A 13,003-nucleotide genomic window follows, 5' to 3' on the forward strand; every position below is an offset into this window, starting at 1 on the left:
CCGTCCGTCGCTGCATGCGCACATGCTGGTTATGCGCCGACTCGGTCGCACCGTCGGCCTGTTTCTTCCTCTTGACATCGCACCACCCCGCTCCCTCGCCGAAATCTTCCGGCCTAATCTCTGTTCCTTCTACCTGGACAACTTCCATTTAACGTCAGGAAAGGCCTGGCGCTTTGCCGTCGGAGACTGGGAGCTCCAATGAGGTCCGGCGACACGGTAGGCTTGGCACGCCCCGCCGCCGCGGCGGCCGGGCAATAGTGGCCTATACGTGGAGATAGGCTTAGCTTGCCCCGCCTGCGTGGCGGGAAAAAAGGCGCTGCTTATCGGCCAGAAAACGGGCCCACCTGGCGAAACTCCGTACAAAGATATAGGCACATTGTAATAAAATGGAAAGATATTCACCAAGCCAGAGCTGTTGGGAACTTCCAATTTCTATGAAGCTAGCGTCCGAAGCTGGTCGCAACATTAACTGTTTGAGTGGTCTCTACGACCAGCAGACCTTCAAAGACTTGGTGCAAAATAATGCAGTGGTATCCTTACAAACAAAGGAAGCTTTACAAGATAAAGTACGAATTTGCAAATGGTAGACTACAATATACCTAGTAAAACAGGAATAACTCAAGCAGGCTAGATGACTATTTGCCGCCTCCCCGTTTCACCGAGGACATCACTGAAAGACTACAGGAAAAATAAAACTCTCATACACCTCAGAGTAGGACGAAGCTATTAAGAAAACTGAGGCGGGTTTCTCGGGAAAAAAAATTACATTTGAAGAAGTAGTCTTTAGCCTTTGTAGCTTCGTGCTAGCCAGAGGTGGATGACTGTCTTTCTCCCCCTCCTTTCTCCTTCCCCCCACAGGTCTACACTCGCAGCTGCGTCGACGCCTGCGTCTCCTACATCCGCTCCAACATATCGGTGATGATCGGCGTCGCTCTGGTGGTGTTCGCGGTTCTCACACTTCTGCGCGCCATGGCCATCACGGTGCACGACGAGATAATATCGCTGACCGAACTTTACGACAAGTACTATCGCAACAAGGCCCGCGGCTATCGCAAGTCGCTGGCACGCCGACGGGCTATGCTGCTGGAGGCCACCGCCATGAACCTAGTGGTCACGAGAACCACACAGGCACAGTGAGTGGAGCCATTCGTGAGCCCGTGACATTGTATATTTTCATCATCATCATCATTTACTTTACCAATAGTGGTCCCTGACTCGGGTGTTACAAACGAAGAAGAGTAATCACAGTATTGCACTTTGTCACTAAAATGGGGAACAAGAATACTGCACAACAAAAAAAAAATGAAAAGAAAAGGAATTGAAGTGCAAGAAAATATCGTTGAAGGCATGCAGCTAGCCTTGGGCTTCAGTCTTTGCTGAGTGCTACGTTAACTCGGAATAGGCCACAACTATCGGGTGAATATTGGAACCACGGGGCATTAAATATGCGCAGAAGTTTCGATTGAGCAAACCAAGACTTGATGATTTGCCAGTGCACGTGACGTGCAAACGTGTTGGACTTGTTGGTAGTTCACCGGTATAGGCGCACAGCGCGAGGAACTTAAGAAGAAAGAGAGCAGGCACATGCAGCAACTAGTGAAAAATAAAGAAAACTATCCGACACAATGTATATATATATGTGCAGGGATATCGCAATCCTGGCGCTCGATTCAGTTCTGGGGTTTTACATGCCAAATCCACGATATCATTACGAGACACGCCATAGTAGAGACTTCGGATTTCCTTTGCCTATCTCGTGTTCTTTAACGTGCGCTCACTGCACGGTACGTGGGCGTTCTTGCAATTAGCCCTTCCGAAATACAACCGCCGTGGCCGGGATATTCGTGGCGCTGCACCATGCAAAGATAAATATGAAAGAATGAGTACACCCATGCGTGCGGTCAAAAGATCCAGAGCAAACTTTCACATGTCATATTTGCCAAAAATTTATGTGAATGCAACCTAATTTTTTTCCATGATCTCATCAGCGGGATGCTTAAACAGGTATCGGCCCCATGTGTTTGCTCACAAGAGTTCACTAGTTAAGCAGGGAAGTCCATTTGCATCATCAACCGCGAGCAGGTAGTTGTCATTCGTGTGCGCGTTTGACATTGTAGCCATGCTCCCAGAATTTGTCATTGTGCAGCGGTCCATCTTTCCAACATAAAGCTTCCCATACCTGAGTGCAATCTTTACACAACATTGTTATTGCACTCGATATATTTCATTTTATGTTTCTTTTGGCATTCTTTCTTTCGACTTGTATTATTTAGAATGAAGAAGTTTATCTTCAAAAGAAAAGAAAGGGGACAAGTTTTAGCATCGCCCCAGTCCCAAGAACGATAGCTTTATCAAAATTGACAGGTTTGTGTGACACCAGCGAGCCCACTGTGAAACTAGTTTTTATATTCGTCGACAAGTTTTACAGCGAAGCTTCATATGGCTAGCCGATTCGTCCGTTCGTCCGTCTGTCGTCAATACGCCGAAAACTCCCCTGGCGCAAACCCAAGCGCATGCGCGAGAAAAAAAAGAGAAAGAGAGGCACGCGATGGTTGCGCTAGTAATGACGTCGTTTCTCTTGGTCGCAGCCCTGCGCTCGCACAGCAGTTTTTCTCACGCTCCGAAATGGGAGGTCACGCCTCGTACGTAGTGCTGATGAGCAGGCAGCTTTCGATCAGCAACGCCACGAGCATAACCGCGAACGAGCTCGTCTACGCCGTGCCGGTTCTGCATCCCGGCCACAAAAGCAGGCTCTTGCAGCCGAGCACAAGCTGCAACTGCGTACCGAGGATCCGACAGCTTACCAAGCCATCGCTTAATGAACCGTCGGGGTTAACCCATTCATAATATGGCCGCACGTTTCAGCTTCGCTGGTCGACCATCTGTATGGAGTGCTTACGCGGTAATTTTTATTATTTATTGGCAATCATATCATGAATTTGAGTGTAATGCTCTAAAGGATTTAATGACATTTCAGAAATATATTTAACCACTCCAGCTCACCTACGTGTTCCCGGGAAATGGGAAGCTTCGTTTTCTTGGTATCCTGTTCTGCAAAAACACGCATCTTAATTGTTGGATGTACCATCCATGAGGCAATAAACCCCCATTTAAATTCGCTCAGTTTATTCAAAAGTGGTGAAACGGGGCGTAGTAAACCTATGTATAGTCGACGTTCTCAAGAACGTCCCACCCGCAGAAAATGTCAGAAATTCTAGGCCAACAAGTAACAAGGCCGGCTATCGCTGGACATCCTGATCACATTATGCTTTGTGAAAATATATAGCGAAAAACAAAGAGGCTGCAGCAAACAAGAAAAAAAAAGAGGTGGCTTACATTCCGTGCTTTCATAAAGCGTCGCACAACTTGAAGGAAACCATGCAGCGGTCAAACAACGCAGTAGTGTTTTCAGCACTCACAAGATTGAGAAGTATTTGCCGATTGACTAGGCCATCTAATGCATCCATCCCAAAAAAGATTGTCAAAAGAAATGCAAAACGAAATGTGCAGAATGCACTGACATTGTTGCGTATAAGGTTGCACTCATGTGTGGGAAGTTCGAATTAGACAGACAGACCACTCCACCAATGACAGATTGAGGGAGAACAAATACAACGTCACACGACCACTTGAAGGATAACTAGTTGTTCACTGCAGATGATGTAAACGCTATATAATGTTTGGCAAGTTCATTGTTGTGAGCCAGCACAGGTGTCGCATAACCCATCAAATTTCTGATGAGCAAAAAATTGCGCATTGAGGCGATAGCTGTTTCAACTAGAGGGAAATTTCTTTCATATCAGTTATCGGCAATATGACCTGCCATGGAAAGCTTTGCTGCGGCTGATATGTCATTGACGCGCGTGGAAATAGGAGAAGTAATAACGATTTCGATAACTGGTATCTATGAAACCAGGTGTTCGTATGTTGGCACTGCCATCTAATTCTGAGGCGCCTTCGACCTTGGGCACCATGTTGCCGGTCATATTGCACGCGACTGTACACATCCTGTGTGATGCAGCTTGGCGTGGTGCAGGGCCACGATGGGGATATTCTCGTGTGCTCATATGTATTATGATTGTACGTGATGCCCTCGCCCCATTTCTTAAATGTAAATTTTGCTGAAAGCAAGCACAGTGATTGTCTACTCCTGTCCGTCTTGTCTTCCTCACAGCGTACCTATAATGCACGTGACATACAGCTGAGCATGTGTTGTAAGCAATCCGTCTTGAGTCATTGCTGGATTCTAGACTAAGCCGAAGCACTGGACTAGAACTGGCGCATCAGTGTAGCAATGAGGGGACGCTTCTACGCACCAGCGTATACTTTGACAACGAGAACGCCTAGTTAGCACGCACTCTATGTGAAATCTCAGCTGGGAATGTGTAATGAGCAGGAATGCTCGTTGCTCGCCTTGCTAATGCGGCCCTCTGCATGGGGCGATCATTGGCGATTTCGTCTGTTCTCCATCTTTCTTTCCCCTTCCTATCAGCCTTAAACACGCCGAGGCGTGCTCCCTGAAGGGAACAGAAATAGCGCCTCTTCTCTCTGTGCAATAATTCTCTCTCTCTCGCTCGCTCTTTGGGTACTAGGCTATCTCGAAATATCAAATGAGCACGGAGTTAATATTGGATGAACACACGTAAACATGCTCTGCAGTGCTGTAGCACAATTTTATCAACACCCAATGCGCATGAAATACGGACTGAAATGATACGGATAGGCACTTTTACGAAGAGCAAGTCGGTGAAGAGGAAAATGCCTTGATAGTATAGACGCCGGAAGCGTATTTTCCTGCTAAAATTACTCTCTGCGAACGCTGACACTAATGTCGGCAGGAGCTCCAATTTCCACGGTTCAGCCAACAAGGGAATGATGATTGCCGGATGGACTTTACGAAACTTCGTGCTTTTGGAATCAAGCACTTTTGTGAGTTTAAAAAATGTTTCCTTTTCAAAAAAATGTATCTCTAACCGAGAAACAGGCTGCAATGATTATGCGTGTTGCGAACAGACCTATGACATCTCTGCACATAGAAAATTTAAATCGCTTGAGAATGTAGTCAAATAAAGAGTAAGTAAATGACAACTTAACAACGGTGTCTTAAGCGACAAGCACGATGACTAGACAAATCAATGTAATGCGCATAATTCTCATAGCACCTGAATGGGCGCAGTTGCAGTGCTCGCTCCAGTAATTGTCCCAGGACACCCTGTGGCAACAGGGATTTCCGCTTTCGCCGGTGCATGGTTGCCTGTACCAAATGGACTGGTAGTTGTCATATTCTCCCGCAGAAATGATATGAGTTACATTGCATTGTACGTGTGTGAGTTCCACCAAAAGTTTAGTTTTGTGTCATAACGGAACTTTTGGCAGTAGGGGGTTTGTTTTATCGCTTTCGATGAAGGCGCTGCTGAGACACTGTGCCGCGTTTCTGTCCTTTCACTTCGCTGTCACAGCGCTACTACAGCGCAACTGTACTGACTATCTCCATGGTCGTAAGACATATCAGTTAGCGTCCCTCAACAGTTGTCAACTGTGAAGGTACTCATTGATTCCTGAACCGAAAGCAGTTTTGAATCGCACTGAGAATTTACCGAAAAGAAATTCTAAATGTTTTATTTTTTGTTTGCCGTTCTTCAGTGCTAGTAAACAGAAGTACATCTGTCAGTAAAAATTTGTACGAAACGTAAGGTTCTATCCATTACGAACTATTAGTTAGACTGTGACACACAAAGCCTTATATAAGGTCTTCCAACTATCATGCACCAAGCTTTAAATATATGCAAATGACGTGTAGCTGGACAGAATCACGGTAATGTTGTGTGCCGTCCATTGGAGATACTCAGAATATTTTTTTTTTTGCATACCGCGTAATTACATAGTGTGACCTAATCATTTTATCAACTTTTGAGCTAGTGTAATTAAATGAGAAAACTGTAGAGCAACACAAAAAACTCACGATGCAACTTTCTGTTGCTCCATACGTACTACATAAAAGTTTTTTTGCGAGCGTGAAAGAAGCTAGCGAATACACGCAACGTGCCTCGAGCGGCCAGTCGCGCGGCAATTATGCATGTGTTCGCGAGCTTCTTTCACGCTCGGAAAAGCACTTTTATGTAGCATGTATTTAGCAACAGAAAGTTGCATCGTGAGTTTTTCATGCTGCTAAATAACTTTCTCATTGGCACTTTTGATGTAATTGTAATATTTGAGAGGTTGACTAATTATTTGAGACTAATTATGTAATTAGGTGGAATGCAGAGCAATAATTTGGTATCCTCAGGCGATGGCAAACAACGTTACCTTGATCCTGTTCAGCTACGTGGCGTTTGCATGTTTTTTTTAAATCTTGGTGCATAATAGTTAGGACACCCTGTACCAAGATGGCTATGAAAGTAAACAAAATATCCAAAATATGTCCTTACTAATCTTTTCCAAAACGTTGTCTCAGGCATCGGTACAGTTTTTTTGCGTAACACGGTTCCTTCTTTTAGTTACTGTGAATCTTTTCGAAGTCAAGATGAGGGCCGCCAGATCAAAAACATATTGTGGCAGAAAAGTTCGATGAGCCAAGATGAAATGCCTTCGACATACTAGCCAACGCATCTATAACTGGACCTGTTGTTGTGAAAGGCGCCTTTGTCAGCTTTGGCGTGTAAGTTTTAGGTGGTCTTCTTCGAAGATAGCCATCACCACCAGCAACACCACTTGACGTCACTCAACGAACTACTTAAACCTAAGCTCCTAGATTAAATAACAAGGCAGCTCTTGACCAAGCCAACCTAGTGAGACGTCGGAAGCCTTGTCTGGTTCATACAACCTTAACCCTACACTGTATCTCTTTAAAGTTTTCCGCGCTATGCAGTGCCATATTGCTGCAAATCCATTGATCCAGACTGATGCTTCAATTTTCATGTCACTTACAGCCATAAGCAACTGCAGAGTCAAAATCCAAAGTGGCAACCGCCTTCCGACTACTTCGGGCCTCCTGACCCACGACAGTTTCATCGAAAACGGTGAAGATCCCAACGGGCTTCCTTCGCTGTCTTCTTCGCACCAGACTCTGGTCGACAGCCGTTGTGGACAATTTTGTGAAGATGTTGATTTCTATGTCAGTTAGGGCGCGTCGCTGTGTGTCTGGCGATGCCCGTAATCGGTCGTTTTCACAACACTAACGATTGGCTCCCATCATTAAATGGACTTAGTTGAAATCGTCATCTTCTAGTTAAATGCAGGCAGTAGATTCAATTGAATTCCGTGCATTCGAAATAACTACTTCAGTATTTTGTTGTTAACAAGCATCTGATCCTTGTTTGTAAATCTTTTTTGTTGCACTTACAAATTTGCGCACTGTCTAAAGCCTGCAAAGGCTTTGGATATGACAAAATATAGAAATCATGCACTTACAAGTGTACTGTTCTTTGTCGCCGTGCTCCATGTGTAGTGCACTTGTTATGTGGGCGCTTATGATCTCTTTTCTCCGCCATTAAACTTGCATGCGACGCAGTAAACCTATTTTACTCACACCTGGACGTTTATACAACTATTCGCATTTGCCCGCTTTGAGCGTACTCAACTAGTGCCGGCCACGAACCAAGCACCACCACAACACAACATGCGCATCGGCGGTGCACCCAGTAGATGATACGGTATTTAAAAGATAGAGAGCTAAAATGATGGCATGTGGCGTTATTCCACAACAGCACAAATTCCTTCAATTTACGAATAGCACTCGTAAATCACCATCAGAACGAGGACTGCCATCTTTGTCGGGGAAGAAAGACATCTTGGCTACATACGGTAGCCACCTTGGCGCGCTTTTATTACGAAACGCGCGTCGTCTTGTGACCTAAACGGCTTCTCATTTATAACTTGTTACATTTCTCTTGCGGTATTCTCTCAATGCTGCTTACAGATGAAGTCGTGCTGGCGAGTGACGCATGTTCCATTCAAGCATGGGTTAGAAGCGCAGTGGTTAATTTCTGAAAAATGAAGAAGAAATAGAAGAAAAAATGCATATTCGTCACGTTCGAGAAGCCCCATACTACGACAAATAAATCTGCAGGAGATGAAAATTCGGTAAGCGGTGAAAGTTATGCAGATGTAAAACATTGGTTGCAAGTAATGCTTCAAGCATCAATACACACGCACACGCACACGCACACACACACACACACAAACGCGCCCCAGTTTAACTTGTCTTTTGCCGCGGGGTATCTCAATCTACATTGCAGAATTAAAAGAATCTTGTTAAAAGTAACGAATGTATTGCGATGAATTGTTTGTATAGGCAACAATAGATAGCAAATTTCGTTTTCTTGGCATGCTTGTATTTGCTATATAGTTAGTAGTCAGCGAAGCTACTAAGGCTACTAAGCTACACTACTGCAGGAAACAGGTACTGATTTACTCCGCGAACAGTCGACAGTGCAGCCCAGTTGAAGAGGTTGCTTGGAAGTCCGCAGGGCAGTTTGCCACTCATGTGAGAGAAAATCACATCAGTTTTAATTGCTGGAAGACAGCTTCGCGTAAAATACACTTGTAACGCCCTTCGAGTTTAGTGTTAGAGACACAAGTAAATTTAGGCGCCGGCAAATATCTGTCTTCACCATGCTAACTTATTTACTTATGGTTATCGCTGTTTTAGCAGATATTATCTGAGACGTAAGATCGCACGCAAAGTATCGAAAGACCTTCTAAGGAGCGGGAAAGCTATCTCTCTGGGACCTCTGCCGAACCCAGAAATGCAGGTGTTTGACGAAGCAGCAATGGCTCCAAGAACCTAATGGTTGTCTCCAAGAATAAATGCTAGATTGAAAAAATAACTTAATTTGTTATAAGTGTCTTTTTTTATTTTGTTGCGCGACTTGACTCACAAGATTGCCAACTGATTGGTTAACTCGGGGACATTATAACATTCTGGAGCATACCGGACCTTTTATATGTGTCGTAGTTACCCAATGCCGCACTTTAACGCAATCCCAGTAGGCTGCACACCATCCCCCCCCCCTTTCTTTTTTTCGGCATTTAACCCCAGTCTGAATTCCGTCACTGCTGCCAGGAAACGAAATGGCCACTTCATGCCTTGCACGAGTACTGCACAGTTACTGAGTCACCACCGAGGCTTATTCACATAGCTATTTCGAAGCCCCGGTGCTTGTTCTTGCGAATTCCTCCTTCTGGTTGCCGTCAAGGAACTTCGTGATTTCTCGGTGTATGGCTAGGATGTAGAATCTCTGCACCAACGGCAAAGGCGCGCGTTCTCGAGATTGAGCGCGCTCTTCTAAACTGTTGACGCAACCCTTCCGTCAACAAATATTGCGAAGTTTTAAGAAGCCTCGTTGTTTCCTCAGCATTAAAGAATGAGTTTTCTTACCGACGCAGTCATAGCTGGAGTGCGATCCTTCGTGGAGGTTTGTTTTTGGAACTGGGCACTCGACGCATGATTTCCGACCACTCATCTCCTGGTAAAATCCCCTGTTGCATGGTGCGCAGGGTTCTAGGCCAGTCTCCGAGTACGTTCCTGGCTCACAGTACTCTGCAAAAAAAAAAATATCACCTACGATTACTATACTGCATATTTAGAAATTTGAGTGCAGCTCTATATGTATTTCACTTCGCGATACATTGACTGGGGCGGACCAACTGTCTCACGCGGCACGTCGCAAAGGGAACGAAGTGTGGCGCAACTGCCTCGCTAAACGGGAGATCGAGTGAGGCAGCGCGTGGGTGATGCGTGGGCGTGATTCACGCGAGCCGCAGCAAACAGACCTGAGCCAATGCAGCGCTTTGTTTTTATATGTAGTATCGTCGGACCCGCTCGCCGCATGCCATCGGCGAACAGATGATGCCGGATACTCTGGCGCCATCGCGTAGCCATCCTCGCCACAGAGCGGCACTACGCTTTTCATCCCACGCTTTCGGCATACCCTCCTCCTCCATTTTCCGAATCATGATTTTACTGCCTCCTCCTCCTCCGCTTTCCTCCTTGCGCTCTCTTCGCTTTTCATCCCCCGCTGCGCTCCACGTTCGCTTTCATCCTTCTTTCCACTCGTTCGCTTAGTTACGCCGAAGACACCGACGCCAGCCACGCCGACGCTCAACGCAGGAACGGGCGCCTAAGAGCTACGCTCTAAAAGGGTGCAGTGACTTGACTAGAGTGTCTCGCCAAAAATGACGAACACCAGTCGGGCGCGTTGTAGACCAAACCAAGAGGTACGCGTGCATAAGATCCCACTTCTGAAAATCGGCGGCATAATGGAGTAGAACGGTCATTCACTGCATACATGGCGAAGTCTTCAAGTCCCTAATTTGCCAAGTACCCTTTCAATCCTATAACCCAGCCACAGTAATTATTCGCAGCAATAGCGCGGGATTCTTTGCTGCCTACCATGCGCAGGCATCTACTAACACAGCGTATACAGAAAGGGAACTTCACTTTACCATTAGGTACATTGACCCTTTTGGACATTTTAGAGGAGGAATGAAGATCTCACAATGCAAATATTTCAAAATTTCAGGAAGGAACCGCGATGTAGCACTTGGAACATAATGATAGGAAACGTATTGACCCTAAGTACGTTTGCTTGAATATTGTTATTTTTGTTGCATCATGCAGTGCTTCTTGAAACACTGCGGCGAACAAATGAAAATGATCAACTGGTTTTTAGCTGATGAAAGCTGTTTGCAGTCAAATTCCGTGGCACGTGCTTGTGTCTAAAAATACCTGCGCGCGTTTCGAAAAATATGGCGTCGAAGGTAGCACGCAAAACTCCATGGTTGGCTTACGAATAGCATCACAATTACTACAATTAGTGACCGCGAACAACTCCGGTGCATAGAAGTCCATTCGGGCGCTCGAATAAGATGTGCAGTAACCGTAAGGTTATTTTGATCATTTGTTGTGTCTTGCAGATATCTTTTTTTATGTAAAAGCAACGTAGCGTGCATGTAAATGGAAACACAATATTCTTGCAAGATTAAAAGCAGTGCAGGGAGTTAGGGGAAGCCTTATGAGCTTCGTCAATTTCTCTTGGTACTCTATGGCGCATCCAAGACAGTATGTATCATCGAGAGACAGTATCGAGATAAAGCATGAAGTAAAGAGGTACTTCAGACTGCGACAGAACATTGCTTAGACACTACAATAGATTTTTTTTCGTGCATAGTCATAACGTTCCAAAATGTCCTAGTGTAGCTGTACAGTGCTAACAGGTGAAGCTGGGAAGACGTGAAAAATTCTGATACTGACTTTTGCAGTCGGTGATCCGATCACTGCCATAGGCCTCGCTCGAGGATCCTTCGGGACAGGTTTTGCACTGCACCTGCTGGTGTTTGTCCTGATACGTTCCCGGAGGGCAGGCACGGCATGTTCCAAGCCCGTTTCTGGAGAATGTGCCCGGAGCACATGGCACTGCAGGTGCCATAAGAGGAGCATGAGCAATCAATTGCGGAGAGTGATTGAAACAATGAATGAGAAAAGGCACAAAGGCAGAAAGGTTTGCAAATGTATATATACTGATGTAGGTACTTTATTTTGTTTATATAACCTGAAACCTTGCTAGCAGTGTGTGCCATTTTTCTTGGGCACAGTACCAGTCAAACCCAGTAGAGTATTTTCGACCGTGTACCAAGCATTTGCAGGATGATGCAGAAACTTGCCGACTCGTTACTAAATCACGCAACCGACCAAACATGGTGCGATGTGAGCTTTTGTAATGCTTCGCGTGTTATGTTGGCGCAGTATAGAACCAAACATTTTTCTTGGCAGCAAAGCGTTGGGGCATTTGCATGTTACAAGCTGTCTCCGGCAGCTACAATTTTGAGTACATGACTCCAGCGAGACTAGTGCTTTGTGTCTGCAGTCATTCTGCCCCGCTGGCACAACTACACACGACATAAAACATGGATTGAGACAGATGCCCGCAGATTCGCAACGAGCTCGAGCACCGGTCTGCCCGAAAATAGAATGCCACAGCACCTGCAAGGTATGCGGTATCAGGCTGAGTACTATGCGGCCCCCTTTCCAAGAGGCCTCAACTGTTTTGCATTTGTTGCCTTTTAAAACAAGCACGCACGCTAAGCTGTCATGACCTCTGCTTCGCAAAACATCACTGAAGCACTTTAGAAAGAAGTTTGTGCAGCTCCACAATAGAGTTTGCAAGACGCTACAAATTTGAAGTACATATAAAGGCCACACAGGTATGTACCGTGAGAATCAGTGCGGTGATTTACCGGACAGAAAAGCGCACTATAATTTAGCACCATAAATTCTACGTGATAGCCTCCTTTCAGAACACCGAGCTATCCTCCAAAAAAAAAGTCTAGTCCAAAAAAAAAGAAGGTGCCTTAAAGCATTCATGTGTCTACTTCCTTCCGTTCAGGTAATCTTTCTGGGTGAACAAAATCTATCCGTTGAATACGGGCTGGTGCGGTCCTTGCAAGCTCCGTCACGTGAGCATGAGGGCCAACACTTGAAGGCTTAGTGAAATGTCCGAAGCGTCCTCTTCGAGCTATTACAGCGGATCTTCACAACCTATATTGTGGCTCTGCCCTGTTTTCGGGGCAGAGCCACAATATAGATGGGTGCTAGGAACTGGCACGCTACGAAGAGATTAGGCGGACAGATGAACAAGCGTGAGGACGATAATTTCTCCACCCCTGTATCTTCTGCACTAGGAGGGCCTGGAAGTTTCATTTACATAAATATATATGCCTCAGGGTAAGCTTCACGGACACACACAAACAGGAAGCGCGGACATCTATACGTCATTCCATTGGCGTAACGAAAGAACAAAATTGTTTGTGTTGCAAAAAATGTCGTGTACTTGTCTCCACTTCCGAGATGAAGTTCCAGGCAGATGTGCGCAGCAAAGAGAAACGAATCAAAACATCGTTTGAAAGTGTACGAGTTGAAACGGACTGCTAAAATAGTATGCAGGACAAATATTGGGGCATCATAGGCCGGGTTGCTGTCCGCGTCACATATTCCTGTGTTGAC

General features: G+C 45.5%; 1 protein-coding gene across 1 annotated transcript in view; it reads right to left on the reverse strand.

The window, feature by feature from the left end:
* Positions 1-7,795: 7,795 nt before the first annotated feature.
* LOC142587869 (sushi, von Willebrand factor type A, EGF and pentraxin domain-containing protein 1-like) overlaps positions 7,796-13,003 on the reverse strand; it is a 63,729-nt gene continuing 58,521 nt past the window's right edge. Inside the window, exons 17-19 of the mRNA XM_075699189.1 lie at positions 11,255-11,416; positions 9,380-9,541; positions 7,796-7,985 (exon numbers count right to left, since the gene is read on the reverse strand). Of these exons, the coding sequence (XP_075555304.1) occupies positions 7,903-7,985; positions 9,380-9,541; positions 11,255-11,416 (407 nt within the window). The 3' untranslated portion in view covers positions 7,796-7,902. The remainder of the gene's footprint in view (positions 7,986-9,379; positions 9,542-11,254; positions 11,417-13,003) is intronic.

Source organism: Dermacentor variabilis, chromosome 7 (assembly GCF_050947875.1).
Source record: "Dermacentor variabilis isolate Ectoservices chromosome 7, ASM5094787v1, whole genome shotgun sequence".
NCBI classification, from domain to species: domain Eukaryota; kingdom Metazoa; phylum Arthropoda; class Arachnida; order Ixodida; family Ixodidae; genus Dermacentor; species Dermacentor variabilis.